We start from the raw sequence: 22,936 nt of genomic DNA, 5'->3' as shown, positions 1-22,936 counted from the left end.
ATAGAGGTGGTGCAGTGTCCCTGCCCTTCTCATTCTGCATCCTCTTCTCAGCCTTGTGAAATAAATCTCTGGTGCAAAGGAAACTGTTAAAAAGAAGCTGATGGACAGGAAGAGGAGATTCTGACCAGTTCTGATTTTTGCACAAAATAAAGAGAGTGTCTCTAAGAGTAAACGGTGTTTTATTTTTTTTTTCAATCAAATGGAATTGCTTAATTAAAAAAAAAAAAAACTTCTCTTTTTTTCCTTAAATACTACAGACAACCTCATTTTATCGCAGCAGACACCTAGAAACAAAACACTGGACCCACCAGAGAAAACTGGGCAATAAAAGCATCAGAATTCAAGTCAACTATGGAAGAATTACTGTTAGCTGGCAGCTCTCAACTCTAAATAGAAGTGGCCCCAAGTCTATTGGGTTTGACAAGTTTCTCAGAACTGGGGAGTTGGGAAAGTTGGACTCTTTTTAAAATTCTATTCCAATTGTTTTTAAGCACAGGGAAATTAAAAGTCAATGCATCAAATGAAGACCCAAAGAAACATTTAAAAACTTGTTGGACTAGTATTCAGTATGTGAGATTAAGTAATAACTTGTCCGCCTAGTTAACCTTGTCCTGGAATATATATAGGTTATTTGTAGCCGCCACTGCTATAATATTTTCTGAAGGATGCCAAGCTGTATGCAAGATCTTTTTGCTAAAGTCCAGACTGTCGACACTGATCTCGTCTTTTCTCCGCTTGCCCCCCACGCACACTTTTCTGGGCTTGAGGATAGCCCGAGGTTTGCTGTTTTCCCTCGAGGCCTCAAGGGTCACATCACGCTTGGTGTTGCGGTCAAACATCCTGAAGAAATTGTTGTAGGAGCCTGTCATGATGACACTGCAAGATAGAGAGGAAAGGGGGGGGTGACTGGGTGTTAAAGTGAAAGTAAGCAAATGATACCGCCTCAGGACCAGCTTATGGCACTATAGGTTTTATTAAAAATGGGGGGGGGGGGACTTTTTTCTTTTTCTTTGGTACCAGGGATTGAACTCGGGGGCACTTGACCACTGAGCCACACCCCCAGTCCTGTTTTGTATTTTAGAGACAGGACCTCACTGAGTTGCTGAGATTGGCTTTGAACTCATGATCCTCCTCCCTTGGCCTCCCGAGCCACTGGAATTACAGGTATGTACCACCATGTCCGGCAAAAAAAAAGAAAAATCTTTATTATGACCATGGACTTCCTTTTGAATTACTAATGGTGATAATCCTTCTTATCTACTTCTGTTCTATAGATTCCTTTTGATTCTTTGGTCTACCTAAATGAGTCTAATTATTATGATCTCAGCCCTACCTTTCTCCTATCAGGATTATGAGACTCAAGTGGGGTTGTGTAAGTAGAAACACTTTTGAAAACAACAAGTTGTACTTATTTAAAGCACAGCTGCTGTTGAAGTATTCCTCAGACTGTTTGACCTGTAGGGCTTCATTACGTCAACCTGGTAAGAAAAATGCTGAGAGACAGCACCATGATTACAGGGTGGCCTAACCGCTTCTCTGAACCAGATCTTAATTCAATCTTTTTAGAAATATTGCCTATAAAATGGATGTCATTGTGGTCTTATTCAGGAAGAGAGTAAATAAGTTTTAAAAGGATTTGGGATGGACAAATAAGATTTTAGGGGGCTGGGATTGTGGCTCAGCAGTAGAGTGCTCGCCTACCATGGGCGGGACCCCGATTTGATCCTCAGCACCCAAAAAAAAAAAAAAAAAATTTTAGAACAGCTGGTCAGGTGGTTTCTACATTTTTACAAGTGTTTGCCATTCTTGGGGACATCTACAATTGACCAGAAGAGCAGTGAGTCCCTACAGTCTTCCAGTAGCAAGGTGTGGAATATTAAATGGTGACTTTTTAGAATTGTTTAGACAGGGCAACAGGCCAGGAAGAGACTGCAAGTGCTCAAGCAGAATTGGCCCAAGTCTACTGGGTTTGACAATTTTCTCACAACTGGGGAGTTGGGAAAGTTGGACTCTTCATATTCTGCTCCAATTGTTTTCAGCACAGGAAAATTAGAGTCAATACATCAAATGAAGACCCAAAGAAACATTTAAAAACCGGTTGGACTGGTATTCAGTATGTGAGGGGTGGTACTTGCTTCAGGACTGGGGGGAGAGCCCAGCCTCCTCTTTTTTTTTTTTGCATGATTTGAGCAGTGTCACAGAGGTGAAAGGAAAAGCTAACAAGACTGGCCACAGCAAGGTGGGGGGTACTTTGTCAGCTGTGCAAATTAAAGGTTGGATTTTCTTCTTCTGGTCTAAGAAACTGACGCTATGAATGATTTCTCTCTGTGCTAGAGTGAACTGCGGTGACCTTGTCACACAGGATGCTGGGGCTTTACCTCCACCATCTCATTTCAACTTCCATGAGTCCATGAAAGGGAGATGGGGAGAGGTAAGTAATTTGCACAGTCACAGTCCTAGTAGGTGACAAGGTCAGGCCTCAAACTTGCATGTGCATTGGTCTCCAGGGTGTAAGCCCTCAGCCATCCAGGCTCACTGCGTCTTGGGCATTGATGTTCATGTCCCCCATCATGACCTGGCTGGTTTTTAGACAAGTCAGAGAAAGTCTTTGGAAAATGTCTGAATCTTATTTGGACCCAAAACAAAATTTCCTAATTGTGATGTTATAGAGGGGATGTTATTTTTAGGATTCAAATTCAAAACTTCTTTGGTATTTACCATGTACTAGTTTGTGAGGTTGGGCAGGCTATTCTTTATGTCATCAAACCTCAGTTTCTGCAGTCGTAAAATGGGGATAATGAAAGCAACCTTGTTGGACTGTGGTTGGGATTAAATGAAGTGTGGGAAAGTGCCCAGTAGTAGGTGCTTAATAAGTGCTGTTTTTGAAGCTAGCCTAAGATAGGGGGAAAGTGTAATGACAATTAATAAGATATTGACAATATCTTCTAATAATAATAAATACATGAAAATAACAGGGCTGGCTTCTCTGCCCTGGGGGCTTTTGCTCACATGTCACAGTTGCTTTGCTGTCTGGCCTGTATTAACTGGAGTCCTTTGCTACGTGGTGACTCCTTTCCGACCTGCTAAGCAGGGGGTTCATTTTGGGTCAGTGGCAAAGAAAGCTAAAGAACAATGGAGAGAGGCGGCTTGTGCTCTCTAAAGCTTAGTGTCTTGCCATGAAGGATTCCCGTGCTGCTAAACACTATTACCAGTGCCACCTTCATCAGGAAACTAAGCCAGGCCCCAGTTGCCTGCATCTAGTTCTCATGGAAGCTGGAGACTCATCTGTATTTGTCAAACTAAAAATGAACTATTGGGAGGTAATATGAAGTATTGGTGAAATCAAAGGCCTTAAAACAGTAATAAATCACTTGGAGGGAATGTGATAAATGAGCTTGAGGAGAATCGGCTAATGAACCACCAGGGCCTCCGGTCAGGTCCATACTAGCAGCTTGGAGAGTTTTTGATCTAGAAAGCTCATTTGGTAGTACTTGGAACTATTCAGGCTGGGATTTGCTGTTGAATTCTTTGTGGTCTATGTTAGGCATGTTGACCAAGCTCTGGGAGTGTCTTGTGTGTCAAAGACAGGACTTTCTTAAATTGTCACCTGAGTCAGTCCCCAAAAGGACCCCAGCTCTCCTGGCATCCTTCCCTTCTTTGCAGGCCTGATCTCAGGGTCCATCCAGTGACCCACAGAATGCATCCTGGCTGGACCCTGGGGCCCAATTTTGACCCCCATTTGGCTTCACCCCACTTAGGATTAATTTCCAAGAGCCTCTCTTACCTGTCTGACCCATTCCACACGCACTCGAATTTATCAAAAATGCAGTCGTTTTCGTAGAGGGAGCACAACTTGCTGCGGAGGTAGTCATGAACCTGAGAGGAGACACCAAAGTCAGCCATCATCGTAAAAGGTGAGCGTCCCTGGGAACACTGTCCCTTCTGACATGAGCCATTTGTCCTCTCTGTACCTGTGCCTCGAATCAGATGGCCCTGGATCTGATCAGGCTTGGCCCTTCCTGACTGTGGGATGTTGGGGTGGGTTCGTGAGCTCCTCAGGTGGCCCGTGTGGATGACACAGCTGGTCTGTGTAGAAAGCGGGATAGATCAGGGCCCAGCGAGTCCCATTTTCTAAGCTGCTTTGTTCACGGACATTGGAGGACACCCTTCATCCAGGCTTTTGCTCAACAAATATTTACTGACTCTCTGCTGTGGGCCTGGGATTCAGCAGTAAGTGAAATACCCTCATGGTGACTGCAGCCCAACGTTGGGGGCAAGACTGTACAACCAAGTAAATACCTAAGATGGCTTAAGTGGGGCTAAAATTATAGCACAAAAGAACATGGAGAAGGGTATTGTCTTCTGTAGGGTGAGTAGTCAAGGCTTAACTTGACAAGACAGCATTGGAACAGAAGCTTGTGGGGAAGGGCTTTCTAGAAGCACAGAGAACAGCATATGGAAAGGACCAGAGGCAGGAGTCCTGGAAGGAGGGTGGCCGAGGTTGGCAAGTAAGCAGATGGCCTGTAGTCTGAGTGAGGTGAAGAGACATCACAGAATGGATCACAGAGCTGATGTGGTGACAGAGTAAGGGTGAAAGGACCTGGCTGTGACAGGTGATGGCTTGGACCAGGGAAAGTATTGGTAGGAAGTGGTTAAATTCTATATGGAGTTAGGAGAGCTGAGAGGATTTGGGTTAACTCTGAGGTGTGGTGAGAGAATCAGGAGTCAAAGATGGCGCCGGGATCTTCTAAGTGAGTGGAAGGATGGAAGCTCCACGTTCAATCCTGAGGGGGATAATCTGGAGATGTGTAAGTGGAGCTGTTGGGTAGAATGAGGGGAAGGATGTAGTGTTCTCCTGAGGTGAAAGCAGCAGCACGGTTATCATCTGAGACTGAGCACAGGTGTGACACTGTAAGATGCTGGAAGGCACAGGGGCTCCTGAAGTGGTGGGATGTGGATTTCAGATGAGACTGGTCAGCACAGTTGGGTACTTTCCTCCAGTTACATCCAGCAACTTGGCTGTAGAGGCAAATAGGCAGATGAATAGGGCTCAGAGGGTGATAACTTGAGCTCATTTTTAGAGTAATTTTCCTGAAAACATGAGCAGCAAGTGGTAGTAATAATGGGTAGATGCAATATGCTAACTGGTTATTTTTGCCCAAGTACTTCATTTATTAAAAAACCCCTCATTTTGTCTCTAAAACCCTCTTCTGATATAGAATTATTCTCTTTAATGGAACATGAAGCACAGGGATGAAATATTATCTGTCCAAGATCACACAGGAGAGAAAATGACAGAATGGCAACTGGACCTTGTATTTGGGTTCTGAAGTGCACATCTCTGAACTACCATAGCAGTCTGCCTCCTGCTTGCCCTGTCTCATCAACCTAACCTTATGTGGGGGTCTGAGTCCTAGAAGGAGCCACACTAATGAATTAAAGAGAAGTCAAGGGTGGGGGGGGCAGAATTGGGAGGAAGGCAGAAGGAGATCAAGGTCATTGTTTAGCTCCAGAGTGATGACTCAGTCTTTTTTTCCTCATCTCTTGACCCCAAGAGTTCTGTGGGACGCTGAGCCTGGAGGCTCCATTGTGTGCTTAGTCTCCGCAAAGGAATGAGGTCAAACTCATCCTGCGTTCCCTTAGTTGTTTTGGGTATTTGACAAGCTTTCTGAGTTGTTTGGCCAGTGTAAGTAGTTCTAACCCTACCAATTAATTGCTCTCCCTTCACTGTCTCATTCTCAAACAGTCCCAGACTACATCAGGGCAACAGCTTCAGTGCTATGGTGACAAGTGAGTCCATCTGCACCAGGGTTTCTGGCAGTGCTAGATGCTTTGGGGGAATGCAAGGCTTGAGCCCTGCCCTTTTGAGGTATCCCTCCTGCAAATTCACCCACCTCCTCCAGGGGGCAGAGCAGTCAACGTTAGAGATAGGGTAGCGGTGTCTTTAAAAGACTTGCCCTCCTTGTAAACCTTTCCAGACCTCTTACCTTTTCCTTTGGCTTTTTGTCATAGCACCACAGAAGAGTAGTAAGTATTAAAAAAAAATACGTGCTTTGGAAGTGTGGGCCCATTTGTAGGAACCACACTGTTGAGAACTCTATAAAGACTTCCTAACTTCTATCTTTCAAGAATTATTTCAAGGAAAAATCTAATCTGAACCATGATTTTTCTTCCACAGCATGTAAAGTCTGGAGCACTGCCTGCCTGCTTCCAAGTTAGAGCATTTAAGAACAGCTATGAAGAAGGTATGTTGTTTAAAAAATTCATACTAAGCAAATCAGAGGATCTTTCTCCACCAGAAAAGAAAATAAGATACATGAGAAACACCTAAAGTCTAGCAAGAAAACTTAAAACTTCTACAATCTAATGCTTCTTCCTTCATGTTCCTATTACTGTTTGTTTGGGCTTCCTGAAGGTTGGCTGAAGCTCCCACCCTCTGGGTAAGTTCTTTATTCTTGTGCCTAGTGAGCAGATTGAATACAGGCTCCCACAAGTAAAAACTTTTGGTTTGTTATATTTCAGAGGTTGACAAATGTTTTCAGTGAAGTGCCGGCTGCAAGTTGAGTATCCCTTATCCAAAATGCTTGGGGGGGTTGTGGCTCAGTGGTAGAGCACTTGCCTAGATGTGCGAGGTGCTAGGGTGAATCCTCAGCACCATGTTAAAAAATAGGTAAATAAAGGTATTGTGTCCAAGTACAACTAAAATATATATAAAATGCTTGTAATCAGAAGTGTTTTAGCATTTGGAATATTTGCATGTACATAGTAAAGTTTCTTAGGGATAGGACCCAAATCAGAATTCATTTACATACACCTAATACACATAGCCTGAAGGTAATTTTGTGCATGACAGGTTGGTACATGAGACCAGATGTGGGGTTTTTCCATTTTTGACATCATGTTGGTGCATTTTGAATTAGGGATACTTAACTTGTAGTAACTATTTTAGGCTTTGTGGGCTGTGTGGCATGATACTAGCCACAAAACTGTAACAATTGTGGCTGTTTCAAAAATTATTGGCGGGGTTGGATTTGGCTCACAAGCCAGTTTGCCGAACTCTGTCCTATAGGCAAACTTAATCATACTTCAGTTGACAGCTTATTGGTGGAAACATGCTTGAGATCTATTAATGCATGTATTAAAAAGCACACAGCGAGAGCATTACCAGTCTTCCTGCTCAGTGCCAGGTCTTTCCCTCCCAATCTTTCTTCTTTTCCTGGTACTTGGATTTGAACTCAGGGACACTCAGCCACTGAACCACATCCCCATTTTGTATTTAGAGACAGGGTTGTTCAGCACCTCACTTTTGCTGAGCCTGGCTTTGAACTCATGATCTTCTTGCCTCAGCCTCCTGAGATTACAGGTGTGTGCTACCACGCCTGGCTTCCTATCTTTTTCAACACTGTTCTAGAAACTCACTGAATCAGTTTTTTATTTTTACATCTTTTTTCAGTGGGTATAACATAATTGTACACAATAGTGGGATTCATTATGCTGTATTCATACATGCATCTAACATAACTTGATCAATCTCCTTCCCCTGACCTGCTTTTTATTGTTCATCTTTGATATAACATGAACTCAGTTAATCACTTTGAGACATACCATTCTGAGTTAAGATGTTGCAAGCCATGTGCTATGATACCTATTTCTTGGTTTTCTGCAAAGATGTTTCCAAGCTTACTATTAGCTCAACTCGGCTTCAGAACTAGGGACTTTAAATGCTGATTACTTCACATCACAGCCAGCTAGCTCTGTTCTAAAACTAGCTTTGTTCTAAAAGCCTTCTCCTAAAATAAAGGTACTAATTGCTCTTGCTACCCTATGTCTCGAATATCTTTTCTCAAAGCTCTCCAGCAGGCTGCCTCACTACAAATGCCACCCAAACCCAGGCTCCAGTGTTCTCTTCTTTGTACTGAGAGTTCTAGCACCATATAGTTTGTCTTACGCAGTTATAAGAGGACTCTACTATTGACCCTTCCTCTGGGCTAAAAACAAAAGGCTGTGACAGGGAGGTGATGTAGAGCCTTGAGGTCTGGACTCAGGACAGTAAGATGCAGGTACAGGGGATCTTTTAGGACCATAGGGGTAACAAAATTATCCAGTCCACATAGTCTTGAATTCTAGCTCCCAAGCTGCCCTCTGGATCTTAGTCCTCTCTGAACTTTTCTTTCATTCTTGATTGAAATCTGGCTCTCCCCTGAGGTCATTGCTTCTCTTGAGGACACTCCAGGGTGGCTGGGTGTGGGCTCCTTGCTGCTCCCGACACTTGTTCCTGCCTATCTCCAATTCTTGGCTACTTTCAAGTCACCCAGGCTAAACTTCCTGCCATCTATCATCTTAGTAATTCAGACACTCTGGTCTTAGTTTAGTCTCATATTCAATGAGTTCTGTCCTCTGGTTCCTTGGTGATAGAATGAATCTTGTTATCCCTTGAGCAAATCTCATGCCACTGCTACTTCCTATCTTTTAGTTCTTTCTCTCTAGTATCATTCTGTCAACTCTTTGAATCTAATTTCCTCTGTTCATCATTTCCTTTCTTAATTACCTTAGATTTGGCAGTCCATCATTATGATTGTGTTCTCTAATAGGTTTAACAAACTTCCCTTTCTCTCTTTTCCACTATATTATAAGGTGAAACCCCATCAGTTAGATTTAACAAAATCTGCCCTTTTCTTGCCTGCACCAAGCAGGTGAATGTGAAGAATTATAGGGGTTATTTTAATAGATACCTCAAGTGGATCTTTGAGCAAACCTAAACCACTCCCTTTTCTTAGATGAATATTTCAAACTTTTCTCATTTAGCTGGTGATCCTGCTTTTAGATAAGAGAATATCTACATGTTCCCATCACAAAATTTATAAACCTATTGCATCTGGAGCTACATACACTGCTCTCCTTTCTTTCACAGGTGAACTGTCCATCCTCTCATCTGAGGCCAGTTTTCCAATGGACTCCTTCACTTCCATTAAATTCTCTCTCCCCTGGCTTGTTCCCCTTAGCCTGAAGCATCCTGTAACTTCCATCAGCCTGCACCCCATTCCAGCTAGTGCTCTTGAAAGAGCTGTCCATCCTCTTGAGTTCACACCCTCTCTTCACAGTCTCTCGACCCCACTCACTCACCTCACTCTTCCATGAGGGCCACTGGTCATTTTCACTTAATTAAATTGAATGGCCAAATCCAAGTCCTTCTGTAGTTAGTGTAGCAATAGCAGTTGGCAGTCCACCTTGAGATTGCTTTCACTCGGCTTGCTGGACACTCCTCTTGATTTTCCTCAAGGGCCACTTTTCCCCAACCTCCCTTGCCAAATCATCTTCCTAGTCTCAACCTTGAGGCCCGAGGGCACAGTTCCTGATCTCTAATTATACACATTGCCTGGGAGAACTCTTCTAGCCCTATGGCTTTATGACCCTCTAGGCATTCAGTGTCAGATTTGTCTTGGGACCAGATCTATCCATCCAGACTCAATGTTGAGCTGTCTTCTTGCCATCTCTGGTTGGATGTTTAACTGGATTAACAGGTCCTATGTCAAACTCTTGATTTTTCTCATCTAATTAAAATGGTAACTCTACTTTTCTAATTGCTCAAGACAAAAACCTTGGAATGATCCTGGATACTTCTTTCCCTCTTATGTCACACATCAAATTTGTCCTCTGATCTTAATGGTGTTGCCTTGGAAATGTCCAGAACCTGGTCATCTTCATTGCTAACAATTTCTTCCAAGCTACTATCACCTCTGGCCAAGCTTACTGTAGTAACTTTATGATGACTCTTCCTGTCTCCTCATTATTAGGTGCAGGGCAGGCTGGATGAATGTTAGCTGCAGGATAACCCACCCACTCAAACCTCCCTCTATCTGGGTCCTTCATCACCTGTTTGCGTCAAGTCTGAACACTCGATCCCCTACATCTGACCCATCTGTATGATCCAATCACTGTACGCCAAAAAGGCAGCTTGCAGACCCAGAGACCCCATCAGATTTTGGCTAGAAAAACTCCCTCCGGCCGGGCCCCTCGCTCTTGCATTCACTCTCCCTCTTACTCTCTTTTTCTCCTCTTTTGCACTGCTGCAATAAAGATATCTTGGTCGCTTTCCTTTCACTGGTGCCAAAACCTGGGAAGAGGGTTAAAACCCACTTTTGGGTCCCTCTTCCTTTGGAAGTGCCACTCACCCGAAGGCCTGAACCCATTTTCTCAACTGCCAGAACTACCATCCCCTTCCTGGAGTCCTAAACCCAATGGTGGTGTCAGGAGGATTTGACCATTGATCCGGCAAACCTCTTCACCCACCTGAAGGGAGGAAAGCACCCCACCACACCTCAGGGACTCCTTTCTTGGGCAGATTCGACTCTTGGGTTCACAATTATTTCCTTTCCCTAGCATAGGCTTTATGGGTCACCCTTAAAGGTGAGAGGACTTTGAGAACCCCCCTGACCGTGAAGGTCTGGGTGGGGTGTGATTTTCAGTTCTCCATTATGTGTTCCCAGAGGTTACACAGTCCTTTAAGACTTGGCAGCTAGAGAGATGCTTACCTCCCCTTCCTCTCTCTCCCTTCTTTCGGCCCTGGGCGTCTATGGCCTCTCCAGCAGGGGTCCTGAAAAAGGCTTGGCCAAGGTTTCCCACTGCTCTGGCCCTGTCCAGGAGCCGAGCCTTGACTGTCAGGATTCAGTGATGACCAATCTCTGCAACTTGAACCTGCCACTAGGCACTCCTGATGTTTGGCTCTAGTGGGGACGCCCCTTTGCCAATAATCGGTTCCCTCCTTCTCCCCTATATTACCTTTGCGCTCCTTTCCCTCATAATACACTTTTGCAACATGGGTAATGTGTCCTCTCTGCTGGTCACTCTCCCTTATAATGCCTCTTAGATAACCTCAAAACCCTAAAAATTGAACAAATATAACACCAAGGATTGGCCCACTTATACCCTAGATAACCAAAGCAACTGGCCCCCTTTTGGGTCTCTGGATCCCTCCATTCTAAGGGATCTTTACAATTACTGTGATCATTCGAAAAAATGGGTAAACTCCCCTGTGTCCAAGCTTTCTTCTTGCTCCAATCCAATTCTCCTCTCTGCACCTTTTGCAGTCCTCTACAAATTTTTCTAGGTTGCAACCAATGCCCCCAGCCACCGATCCCCAACCTTCTCCTCCTCCAGACTCATCCACTACTTTTGACCCTGCTGATGACCCTCTACCCTATTGCCCAGCTCAAATATGACCTCAATCTTCTGCCTCTCCACCGTCTCCCCAACCTGCTTTCTCCCCTTCAATTACTGGATCAAAAACCCCAACCACAGCCCTTCCTTAAACCATTGCCCCCTTGCTGAGGTAGCAGGTACTGAAGGTATCCCTCCATCCACTCTTCTGACAGTGCCCACACCAGGCCCTCTTACCAGCTAACACAAAGCTCAAACTAGCTGAGGAGACCCCTATCAGAGATCTGGTGAAAAAAGCCTTTAAAGGTGCTTTGTCATCACTAAAAACAGGTTGCTAAGAATTGTCCCTTACAGGCTTTTGGGGGATATTTTCTCTTGTCCTCCCCTCTACCTGTTCTACTGCTCAGGGAAAAATCCCAAACCCCTTTTCCACTATTCTTTTATATCTCCCTCCTCATTCTCAGATCTACCAGAGCTGCTCTCAGCCCCACCTTCCCCCTCCCTACCCAGGCCCACAGGAAAGTCTTAACTGACCTTCTCCAGCAATATTCACCATGGCTGGTTTTAGGGCTGTCAGCAAAAGAGTCTCTACAAATAGTTTAATGTAGATAAACTTCCTCTCTTCGTGTTGCCCTGTTTTACTTGGCCCCTGGCTAGAAAAAAATTAGCACTCCAGGTGAGGGACACCCTTTTACTAGTTTTTCACAAAAATATGTAAACAAGGCCTCGAGCAGGGGATTCACAGAGATGGCTACATTTCTAAAATAAAAAGTTACCAACTGGGCTTCATGGTAACAGCTGGCAGGGAGAGGAAAGAAAGGGAAGAAAAAGCTCTCCCCTTCTTAGGTGTCTTTGAAGGGTTAACTTGCCCAGAACAACAACAATAAAAAACTTCTGCAGACTGTGAACTTCTGAGCCCCTCCCCTTACATGCTGGATATAAAATTCTGAAACTACCTGAACTTGCGGTTCAGGGGATTAATTGATTACAGCAGAAGCTGTGCCCTTTGAACCTGGCTGCAGACAAATAAAACTGTTTCCCTATCTTCACTGCCTTGTCCATCCCTACAACAGTATAATTCTATATACTTAAACACAGTGCATGTTTTCATGAAATGGTAAACAAATGTGATTGTATACTGAAAACAAAATCTCTTATTAAAATGGAATAATTTGCCTAAATTCAGAAATTTACAAGGATTGTTTCAAAGTATGAATAAAGAATTAACAGATGGGAAAGAGAAATTAAAGGTTTTAAGTATGGATTTAATAGAAGGAAAAGTTATTTCTGGATAAGGGACTCTTTGTGATTAAGTAAATAAGAAGGTGTGTATGTTGGGTATATAGGTTTAAGAAACTGATAAAGGTCTGTGTAAGTTGGTTATATATGAGTTTTGAGCAAGTAATCTTGAAGGAATTAAGGATTATACAACTATGGTTAACAACTGTTATTTTGCAATATTATAATGTTATTTTTTTAAGAGCTAAACTTGATTAATATAAAAACATCAGTGTAATTGTGGTACTATTACTCTTTATATATTAAATGTGTTCATATTTTCCAGGTATAAGTCATTAAGATAGAAGCTTTAAAAAAAACATATCAAGCTGGTGTCCTCCAAACTAAAGTTGCATGGTAATTTTAGGCTTATAACATTGGAGATTTATTTATATCATTTAATGTTCTATAACTGGACCTGTTATTAATAATATTACATTTAAATTATACCCCAGTGTATAGAATATCATATTTTGTTAGCTAATATTCATATGACCTCAAGCAACATGTAAACTTTATAAATATTTAAAAACAAAGATCAGCTTCAATACTAGAACACTACCTAAGATTTATTAAGAGCCCCACCTTACCTGAGATAAGGCTCTGCCTCCCATCTTACTACATATCAGAATGACTCCAAAGTAGGCCAGACTTCAGCTAAAGTACAGTACTCTTAATTTAAGACTGGTGAGACTGACTTGTTAGATGTTTAATTTCAAGACTCAGAGGGCAAGAGCCAAATATTGGTTTTCTTGGCCCTTTTGAGTCAGTCTGAATCCAGGGACTAGGGACTTCTCTAAATAGCTTTGCAACTCTGGGACACATAACCTCCTGATCAGGGAGATTAATGAGACCATTGGAGAATAAAAAGCCAATAAGCGCACTTGCTGTGAATAGGAGGGTCATTGGAAAAAGGAGACATCCCTGATGGTTCCAAGGGAAGCCACATAAAGCAAGGCTGGACCCATCCTAGCGCAAATGGCACTAGCAGAACTAAGAAGCTGCTCTTGAATGACCCCTAACAATAGATAGAAACAAAGTCAATTTTGACCAGCTTGATCTTTAACACCTACCAAACCCAGTTAAACCAAAACAGTCATTCCTGGAGGTAATGAAGGAGAACAGCAGCTAGAAAGGAGAGACAGCAATTAGGCCAACAGTCTCCATGGGGAATGTTTAATCAAGTATGGCCCCTCGCAGGACCCCTATTAGTCCTCTTTATGTTTCTCCTAATGGGACTGTATCTGATCTTGCAGGAACTTCTGTAAGCAATTTAACAGATTCACCAACCAGTCAAGTCAATCAACTACTTTAAGACTACCAGCTCCTGATGCCCAAGATGGAGACCTATGACCAACTCCTCCCCCATCTAAAACCCTCTCTAACTCCTTTTCCAGTTTTTAAAACCCCTCTTTCATTTCCTAGGAATGAGAACTACTCTCCAGCAGGTCTGCTCTGCTCTACTGTATCCCCACAAGAAAGCATCAAACCTAAACTCCCCATGCATCAGAGGAGGAGCCACCAGCCAGGAGAAGATTGATTGGATAGATGCCTTCCCTACATTCGGGGAAATTGCTGACACTGTCACCTCCATCCTTACTGAGCAGATCATTCTCAGGTACAGACTTCCCGCCTCCACTTCTCAGGTTGTTCAACTAGTCAAAGGTTTAACATCACTTGGAGGCTCCACATCCCCCATTGACCCCAATCCTAAGGTTGAGAGGCCTAATGGCATTCTCTAGGATCCTCTCACTAAACTTGCTATTGAACTCAGGCTGTCCTGGCCCAATCTCCTGCCATTGACCCTCACCTGAATTCAGGCAGCCCCAAGAGCCCCCTCAGGCCTTAGCTCCTTTGAGCAACTCTATGGGTGCCCTTTCTTAACCAACCAAAGATTTCCAATCACTCCTCCTCCCCTTGTGTCCTACCTCACACTTGTACACAAATTCCTAAGAGAACATGCAGACAGGTGCCTTCCTGCACCATCCATTGCCTCAAGCCCGGCACAACAAGGAACTGAATCGGACCCTCTTCAACTGGGTGATGCAGTCTAACTTCAGGAAGTGCATTCTCAATCACTGGAACCTCACTAGACGGGACTCCATACAGTCATACTTACTACCCCAGTGGTGATCAAGCTTTTAGACACTCTCCCTGGTACCATGTCTCCCGCCTTAAAAGGTCACCTGTTCCAAATGTTCAGTCCTGGACTTCCACCATGCCCACGAAACTCAAAATTTCTTGCACTAATCATTATTCTCAAGTTTTAATCTCAAACCACAGATGGTGCTTCTACATCCAAGCAACATGGCACCACCCACTGTTTATGGGTTAAGGCGATTGCCCTTCCACTGGCTGTAATCGGGCTGTCATCCTTAACATTACTGGATTCAACCAAGCCACCTCCGATCCTTCCTAGAGTCCCTACGACAGGGCCAATGGCTGATATCAAAGATCTCCTCTGCTCAGAAATGGTTTGATGCCGTTGACAACCTATGGCTTCAAGGAAACTTTATGGACTTTGCCTCTTCCGAGATAACTGGCCATAGCCCCTGGATGTTATTTCTGGCTGCCCTGGACATTCCTCCACTTTCCCTGGTAGGTCCCAGACCGCCCCCACATCCCTTAGAAAAACAAAAAGGGAGGAATGTTAGCTGCAGGATAACCCATCCACTCAAACCCCCTTGTCTGGTTCTTTATCACCTGTTTCCCTCAGGGCTGAGCTCTTGACCCCCACCCATCTGGTGCAACAGAAACCCACATCTGCCCCTGAAGGCAGAAGATGATACTACTGTCTCATCCACTCGGATTGTGGCTATAAAAACTCCCTCTCTTTTGCACTGCTGCAATAAAGAGATCTTGGTCGCTCCGAGTATTGTGGTCACTTTCACTCATGTGTTCCCCCCCCCTTATAGTTTCTCCTCCCTTCTACAACCAAAATGTTCTTTTGAACATATTGAGCAGTGATGAGGGTTCTACAGCTCTGTGAATATATTAAAACTCATGCGAATTGTGTGTCAAGGAAAAAAACTGAGTCAAATGTCTGTCTAGCATCTACCTAATTTTTAAAAAATCAAATCCAAGATATCTTAAAATAAGATCAGTTGATCTCTGCTTTCACTGTAGCCTTACCTGGAATTGGCTTCTTTAGATCTTCTCTGCCTCAAAGTCTGGTCTGTTTCAGCAAAACCCTTCGTCAGGATTTCCACACCATCTACAGTGCTTAAGCTAAAACCTCTACATAGTGTTGGTGATTCCTCTTCCCTCCCTATTCAAGAGGTAGGCATACTTCTCACCCTGCCATCCTATCTATTGTCACCATTATAGCCTGTCCTTTAGTCTACATTGTGATACAGTATTCTTTTCTTGGGTAAAAACCTTTATGGCTCTCCATTGTACCCATCCCAAAGACAAAACGAGGCAACCTACGTTATCAGAGACTAGCTGGGGGGGCCCCTAACCTCCTCCTTCAGGCTCATTTTTCTGATAGTGTGTTCACTTTTCAAGGTGAACAGGCTTTTGTCCATGAGGTCATGACAGTCAAGACTTAGGGTAGGGTCACTTTTTCACCTTTCTTACCTGGCTAACGCCCCCCCCCCCCACCATTATGTGCTCCTAGGGACCCAGCACCATCCTTTGCATAAGTGCACACTCATTTCCTTGTTCACCACCCAGTTTTACCAGATGGTTACCCATGAGAGCAGGGTCAGGCTGGTTTTGATAACTTATCACAGATGGATGTGGAGATAAAGTATTCAGTCTATATGGATTAATTCTAGCCTGTGTGCACTCTTATTTAAATCCTGTGGCGCCTGTAGCATTTTACCAAAACATGTCACTATGTACTGCCTTTTATTCTTCCACATTGCAAACCTTTCCAAAGGCTGACTTCAGAGGGACGACTCTACGGACCTATGCATGGGTGGTGTTCTGTACCTGGTAAGTCTCGATGGGGCGGTTTTCCATGTTGAGATCCCAGACTTTCACAGTCAGATAGTCCCTGGTCATGATATACCTCCCACTGTGGCTGAACTTGACGTCCGAAATTGAAGAGATAATTTCAGAGAAAAACGATCTGTTGCTTGGATCCTCTGGCTCTTCAAAAACTGCAAAAACAAACCAAACACAATGAATTCAGTATCCTTATCACTGAACTCTACAGCATCTGGGCCAACCAGAAAGTTACCAGTCAAGAGTCTAGGACCCGTGTCTGCAGAGCACAAGTAAGTTGCTAACAGGGAGCTAGCTGTCAGCTCCTTGGCTGCAGAAAAAGCTGTGGCTGGTTTGTTTTCTCTTGGAAGGATTGGCATGGGACCCATCTCCTGCACAGACCTGGCACTGACTGTTCTCAAGCTCCAGTATCTGACTCTTTCCCATTTGGTCTCTGGGGGTCACTGCACATACCCAAACCTGGAATCATCTTAGATGCTTAAACATTTGTTAACAGCTTTACTGAGATGAAATTCATATCCCGCCCCCCCAAAAAAAGCATTTAAAATATACAGTTCAGTGAGGTTTTTTTTTTGTGTTGTTTTGAGATGGGGTCTTGCTATGTTGTCCAGATAGGTCTCAAAGATCCTCCTAAGAGGCTGGGATTACAGGAGTGCATCACCATGCCTGGCTAATCCAGGGGGTGTTAGAATCATTACATATTAATGTAACCATCACCACAGTCTGAATTTAGAAAGTTTTCATCACCCCTGATGCCCCCCAATTACCCTCCATATCTATTACTAGTGACTCCACATTTCCCATTCATATAGCCCTTAGGCAAACAAACTTACTTTCTAGTTATTACTCTGAAAGTAATAAATAGGATCACAAAATATGTGGTCATTTGTGCCTGGCTTTTTTCACTCCTTGTAATATTTTCATGTCATAGCATATATCTGTATTTTATTTTTTTTATTATCATTTTTTTAGTATTGTTTTGGTTGTAGTTGGACACAATACCTTTATTCCATTCATTTAGTTTTATGTGGTGCTGAGGATCGAACCCAGTGCCCCGCGTGTGCTAGGTGAGCACTCTACTGATGAGCCATAATCCCAGCCCCTATACTTCATTATTTATATGGCTGGGTTGTATTCCATTGCTTGGTTCTACCATATTTTATTTATTCATTCATCAGTTGATAAACATTTGGGTTGTTTCCACTTTTTAGCTGTTCTGAATAATGATGTATGATGAATACTTGTGGACATATTTTTATTTGGACATATTTTAGAAGTGGGGCTTTGCTGCCTGAATTGCCTTGGGCCAAGGTCAAATTGCCATTTACTTGTGTGACCTTGGGCCAGGTCCTTCTCCGAGTATACTTCTATGTAAACTGTGGCTACGCTATCTTCTGTGTGATTTCCAGGATCTTGCTTTTCTTACTAGCTTCAGGTGCTTTCTACTTACAGGATAATGAGTGTGGCTCTATCATGGAGTGGAAGCCTCTCCCAAACTGTACCTTTTTTTTTTTTTAATAACTTGGATTGAGACTGGCTGTACAGAATATATCTTGACATTTCTATGCATTGCCCCAAGTTCTACTTGATTTATACACCTAGTCTACTACATAGATTTCACTCTAAATGATGTTTTCTCTCAAGCCCTATCATACTTGATTTGGTCATATATTTAGTATTTGCTCCTGTTCTTTCTTACGATAAAATTATCATGTTTCACATTATTTAACAAATCATGAATTTGTTTTTATTTCTTTACTAGGATGTGAAACTTGGGGCAGGATTTTGATTTCTTTTATCTTTGTACCCAGAGTCTTACAAACAACATTCAATGAACATTTGTTGCTTGATTGGAATCAAACCAAATAAATTAATGAAATCTCTGTCTTCTGGGTACTTAACATGTATTATATTTAAACATATAAATTTGCTGATATTCAATTACTTTTGACCTGCAAAATGGCCCTTACATATGGTTCAACCTAATAAGAGTTTATAACACAATTGTATGCTGAACTGAACACTGGTCAGTGGGTGGCTAGGTTAACTTGGCCTCCAAGGCTTCCTCTTTCCTGCCTGCTCAGTGCACTTTCATAGTCAGTCATCAATTCCTTGAAGAAAGTCCTAGTATATATAAGTTCCCTTGCTATTAATTTTCACTTTAAGAGAAGAAAGCATCAAACCTGACAATCAGAATTGAACTTGAGAATTAAAAACAAAGCACAACACCACTGAAATAGAAAAGCAGGTCTTATTAGAGTCTCTAACCAAGTGTCTCCATCAGGCTTTAGTCAAAGATAAATGAAGGCCCCTGGCTTCTGCTGGTATCTCATTCTCAACTATAGGGGTAAAAGAATTTTTATCTTAGTTTTAACTCACAGCAGTCTCATTAGTAAGTGGGGACTTAATACTCCAGGCAAAACATTAGGAGACCTGAGGCAAGAGTGAGGCTTGGCAAACGGTGCTCAAGAGTCAGTCAGTTCCGGCTGTGGACATTTACCCTCTTAGCTTCAGTTTTTCCAACTGCAAAATGGCACACAGCAGGCCCTCAGTACATAAATACCTGTCACTACTTTCAGCATGAATGTGTACTGCTAGTGTTGGCCAATAAGATTCCATTCTTCAAGACTCCTGAGAATTTGGGACTGAGAAGTACAGAGCCTGAGGGCTATTCAAAAGATGGAAATAATACTTACTAAGAGATCCTTAGTGTTTTTGTTTTTAGTTCAAATTTGCTTTTCAAATTGACAAAATTTTATAAATATATGAAAAATACATGTGTATAAAGTTGATATGGGGGCTGGGGTTGGGGCTCACTGGTAGAATGCTTGCCTAGCATGTGTAAGGGCACTGGGTTTGACTCTCAGCACCATATATAAATAAGTAAATAAAATAAAGGTCCGTCAACTAAAAAAAGTTTAAAAAACTGATATAGATGTATCCTAAGAATCTGTATTCCAAATACCTGGAACATCAGGAAGGATCAGTGTAGCAACATTGTGAAGCCTGAAAATGATACCTCACAAGATGGCGGTGAAATGGAAGGAGACAACTTTGGCCAACCCATCAATATCTGTGGCATGCCTGCTTGAAGTTTGGCAGTGGGCAGGAATCGGGTAACATCCCTGCATGGTACTCTGCAGTTCATGACATATGTACACATACTCAAATCTTTTTTTAAAAATTGTTTTAGTTGTCCATGGACCTTTTATTTATATGTGGTGCTGAGAATTGAACCCAGTACCTCACACATGCTGGGCAAGTGCTCTACCACTGAGCCACAACCCCAGCCCCATACTCAAGTCTTAATGTCAACTCCATGCATTCATTCAGCAACAGCACTTCAGTGTTAGTAATTAGTGTAAATGAGAAGTTATAGTATTCAAGGCCCCATGATTTACATGTTTTATCTGAAATCTTGCAACAGCCTCTGAAGTGAGAACAATGAAGGCATAGAGGTTTTGTGACCTGTCCAGGGACACTCAGCTAGATTGAGGTAGAGCTGGGTTTTGAACTCAGGTCTGTCTGACTTCAGTCTTTATTCTTAATCATGATGCCATTGGGCCCATACCAGGTATAAGACCATGCTGAGGGATCATTTACCAGTTTAGGGTGTTGCCTGCATAATACAATACATCAAGAATGTACAAATCAGGGTGAATGCATGCCAGGCTATATATAAAATACTAAGGACACAATAATGAACCAGACATATCAAGTCCTATCCTTAGGGAGCTCACAAACATTAGAAATCACCCAAATTTAGCTACAGTTGGAAATAAGTGAAATTTGTGTTTCTAGAGGGGAATAAAGATGCTAGGGAGCCGAGTAGTGGGGTGTAAATAGAACATTTGTGTGTGTTCCATGAAATTTACTTCTCATGACCACTCCAGTGTCTGAGATTCTGGAAATTTGTCGAACATGTGATACATCGGCATCTTGTGGCTCAGAGATAGAGCCTGAGACAAATCAGTGGGCACTGAAGACCCTCGGCATTAGAGATCCTGCTGCCCTATGGCATTTCCAACTGACTTCCAGGAGATGAAGACATGTAGGAAGAAAGGAATTGTAGGGGAGACAGGATAAACTTTTGCTTTCTTTATGAGGAAATGGTCTTGATGAGAACCTGTTAGCTCAGACCTAGTCAATGCCAATATGTCAGGTTGTCCAACAGGGGGGACAGATCTGAGATGTTAATGACAGTAACAAGGACTGCTGCTGCTATTTCTTGCCAATAAGTTTTTGCCTCTGCCCACTTGCCTGTTACATTGAGTCCACAACTATGCCTTGGTTGATACGCCTTTCTACTCAAATAGTCAAACTGGAATCCCTTGGGTCCTACATGCACTTTGGGCATCCCCACTTTTATGCCACTGCTCGGCTGCACCTTTTCCCATCCTGGGATACTCAAAAGAACATCAGACTGGGTCAGGGATGTTGATTCAGGATAGGCACAAATCAGCTGGCTGTTACTACCTACCATTCATTGTGGCCAATGGTATCATTTCGTTCAACACTGGTAGGTATTATTTCTTTTTTTTTTTTGAATTGGTCTACTCAGCCAACTCAGCTGGTCAGAACAGAGCCAGGATTTGAACTCCTTCTGCTTCTGTTATAGTTAAAGCTTTGTCCCGGGGTTTGATAAACTGACTTCCAGACCACTCATATATAATCGAATCAAGCCTTTATTGAAGCACACTAGTGGCGACTGACCAGAACATAAAGCTGTTCCCCTGATCAGCCCAAACAATTGCAAGGGCACTCCTTATAAGCCTGAAAACCACAAAAGGGACGTTTGGGGTTCTAGCCAATGTAAGCAAGCCAGGTTACAGGTTCGTTCAACACTGGTAGGTATTATTTCTCTTTTTTTTCAGAAGCGGGAGAGTGCAGTCAAGCGGCGGGAAGCCTAACCAATCACAGTTAGTCCAGTCACCCTAGTTACAGAAACAGAGCCCCGTTACCCTAGTTACAGAAAAAAAGCCCCATTAGATAGTTCCATGTTCTTAAAGGTTTCTATAGCAAAAGGAAAAGAACATCTTGCTCCAGTCATGACCCTTCTACTTGGCATGGTTGTTTTACAGAATGAAGTCACAAAACAAAATGGAGTCACATTTGCTTTTAGTATCACACTTCCAGCTTATATTCTTATCCTCCATCCTACTGTCTCCCACTTGAGTCACTCTAGGCCACTGTCAACTCTCTGATCTGTTTCCTTTTCTGTAAGATGAAGAAGTCAGGGGCTGGGGATGTGGCTCAAGTGGTAGCGCGCTCACCTGGCATGCGTGCAGCCCGGGTTCGATCCTCAGCACCACATACAAACAAAGATGTTGTGTCCGCCAAATACTAAAAAATAAATATTAAAAAAAAATTCTCTCTCTACCTCTCTCACTCTCTTAAAAAAAAAAAAAAAAGTCAGGGTTGCCTGCCAGGTCCCTCCAGGCTCTTAGGTAACAAAAATCTATGAAATTCCAGTGCTCTTCCCTTTCCCTCTCCCAAGTCCCATTAGTCTAGTGTAGGTTTTCCAAAGTGACTTCAGCAGAGTGCTCAACCCATGACTTGCCAGCTATTCCAGATTCCAAGGTCATATGTTCCTGGGAAACCCCTATCAAGTTCTGGGGTGGACATAACAGTTGGCCTGTTAGTGGGGGCAGCGTAGGATTTTAAGCAACACACATGGCCAGCCTACCCCACCGCGTCTGTCCAGTTTTGGCAACCAAACATGTCTGCAGATATTGCCAAATGTCCTCTGGAGGGTATGACTGCTCCTAGTTGGGAACCACTGATTTGATCCTATTTCAAAACCTTACTTGTTCATCTCTCTGTGTGGTCAATCACTTGCACAGAGTTCCTCAAAATCTACTTTGGGTTTTTCCTTTGAAATCCTACAGGCTGTCTTCTGTGCCTCATGCAGGTAGTATTTGGTGTTCTAACACATATTGATGTACACATGCCTTTGAGGAGTGCTAAATGTCTTATGTGAGCCTACGAAAAGGCTCAGATGACTGGAACAATGAATAAGTTCCCAGAATCTGGAGAAAGTCTTAAATTCACAAATAAGACAGAAGAGCTAGGAAGAAGAGGGGTGACTCGAGAGAAACCTAAAGCTAAAACTACATTCATTCCAGAGGAGACAACAGCACAAAGGAAGCATATGATGGGCTGACTCAGGCTCAGGGGACAGAGGAAAGACACTAGTAACCACAGGTACAGGTCCTTCTCTGGACCTCCCACTGGGCACTGCCCAGGGACTGGGCAATGGCCAGGCGGGGACCAAGTCCTTACTGCTGATTCTGATGTCTTCCTCATCCTGGTTCCACTTGCTGTGATGGGAAGGGTGCAGCGGTCCCCAGCTCAGTAGGCCCGGGTCGAACTCCCAGCCCCTTTGCTAATAAGCTATGAAGCCTTAACAAGCAGCCTGACTCCTCCCTAATTCCATTTTCCTGATCTGTAAAATGGAGATGATAATAGTACCTGCTTTCCAGGGTGGACGTGAGGACAGAGGAGAGCTTTCATTTTGCAGCACTGGGCAAAATGTGTGTCCCCCAAACAA

General features: G+C 43.2%; 1 protein-coding gene across 2 annotated transcripts in view; it reads right to left on the bottom strand.

Moving 5' to 3' along the window:
- Positions 1-463: 463 nt before the first annotated feature.
- The window catches only part of Ppp2r2b (protein phosphatase 2 regulatory subunit Bbeta), a 428,729-nt gene continuing 406,256 nt past the window's right edge, over positions 464-22,936 (bottom strand). For both annotated transcript variants that reach the window (XM_076855947.1, XM_076855946.1), the window contains exons 8-10: positions 16,372-16,541; positions 3,785-3,876; positions 464-876 (exon numbers count right to left, since the gene is read on the bottom strand). In XM_076855947.1, the coding sequence (XP_076712062.1) occupies positions 597-876; positions 3,785-3,876; positions 16,372-16,541 (542 nt within the window). In that variant the 3' untranslated portion in view covers positions 464-596. The remainder of the gene's footprint in view (positions 877-3,784; positions 3,877-16,371; positions 16,542-22,936) is intronic.

Source organism: Callospermophilus lateralis, chromosome 5 (assembly GCF_048772815.1).
Source record: "Callospermophilus lateralis isolate mCalLat2 chromosome 5, mCalLat2.hap1, whole genome shotgun sequence".
NCBI lineage: Eukaryota > Metazoa > Chordata > Mammalia > Rodentia > Sciuridae > Callospermophilus > Callospermophilus lateralis.
The sequence above is the reverse complement of the archived record's forward strand: the minus strand, read 5'-3'. Positions and strand labels throughout refer to the sequence as shown.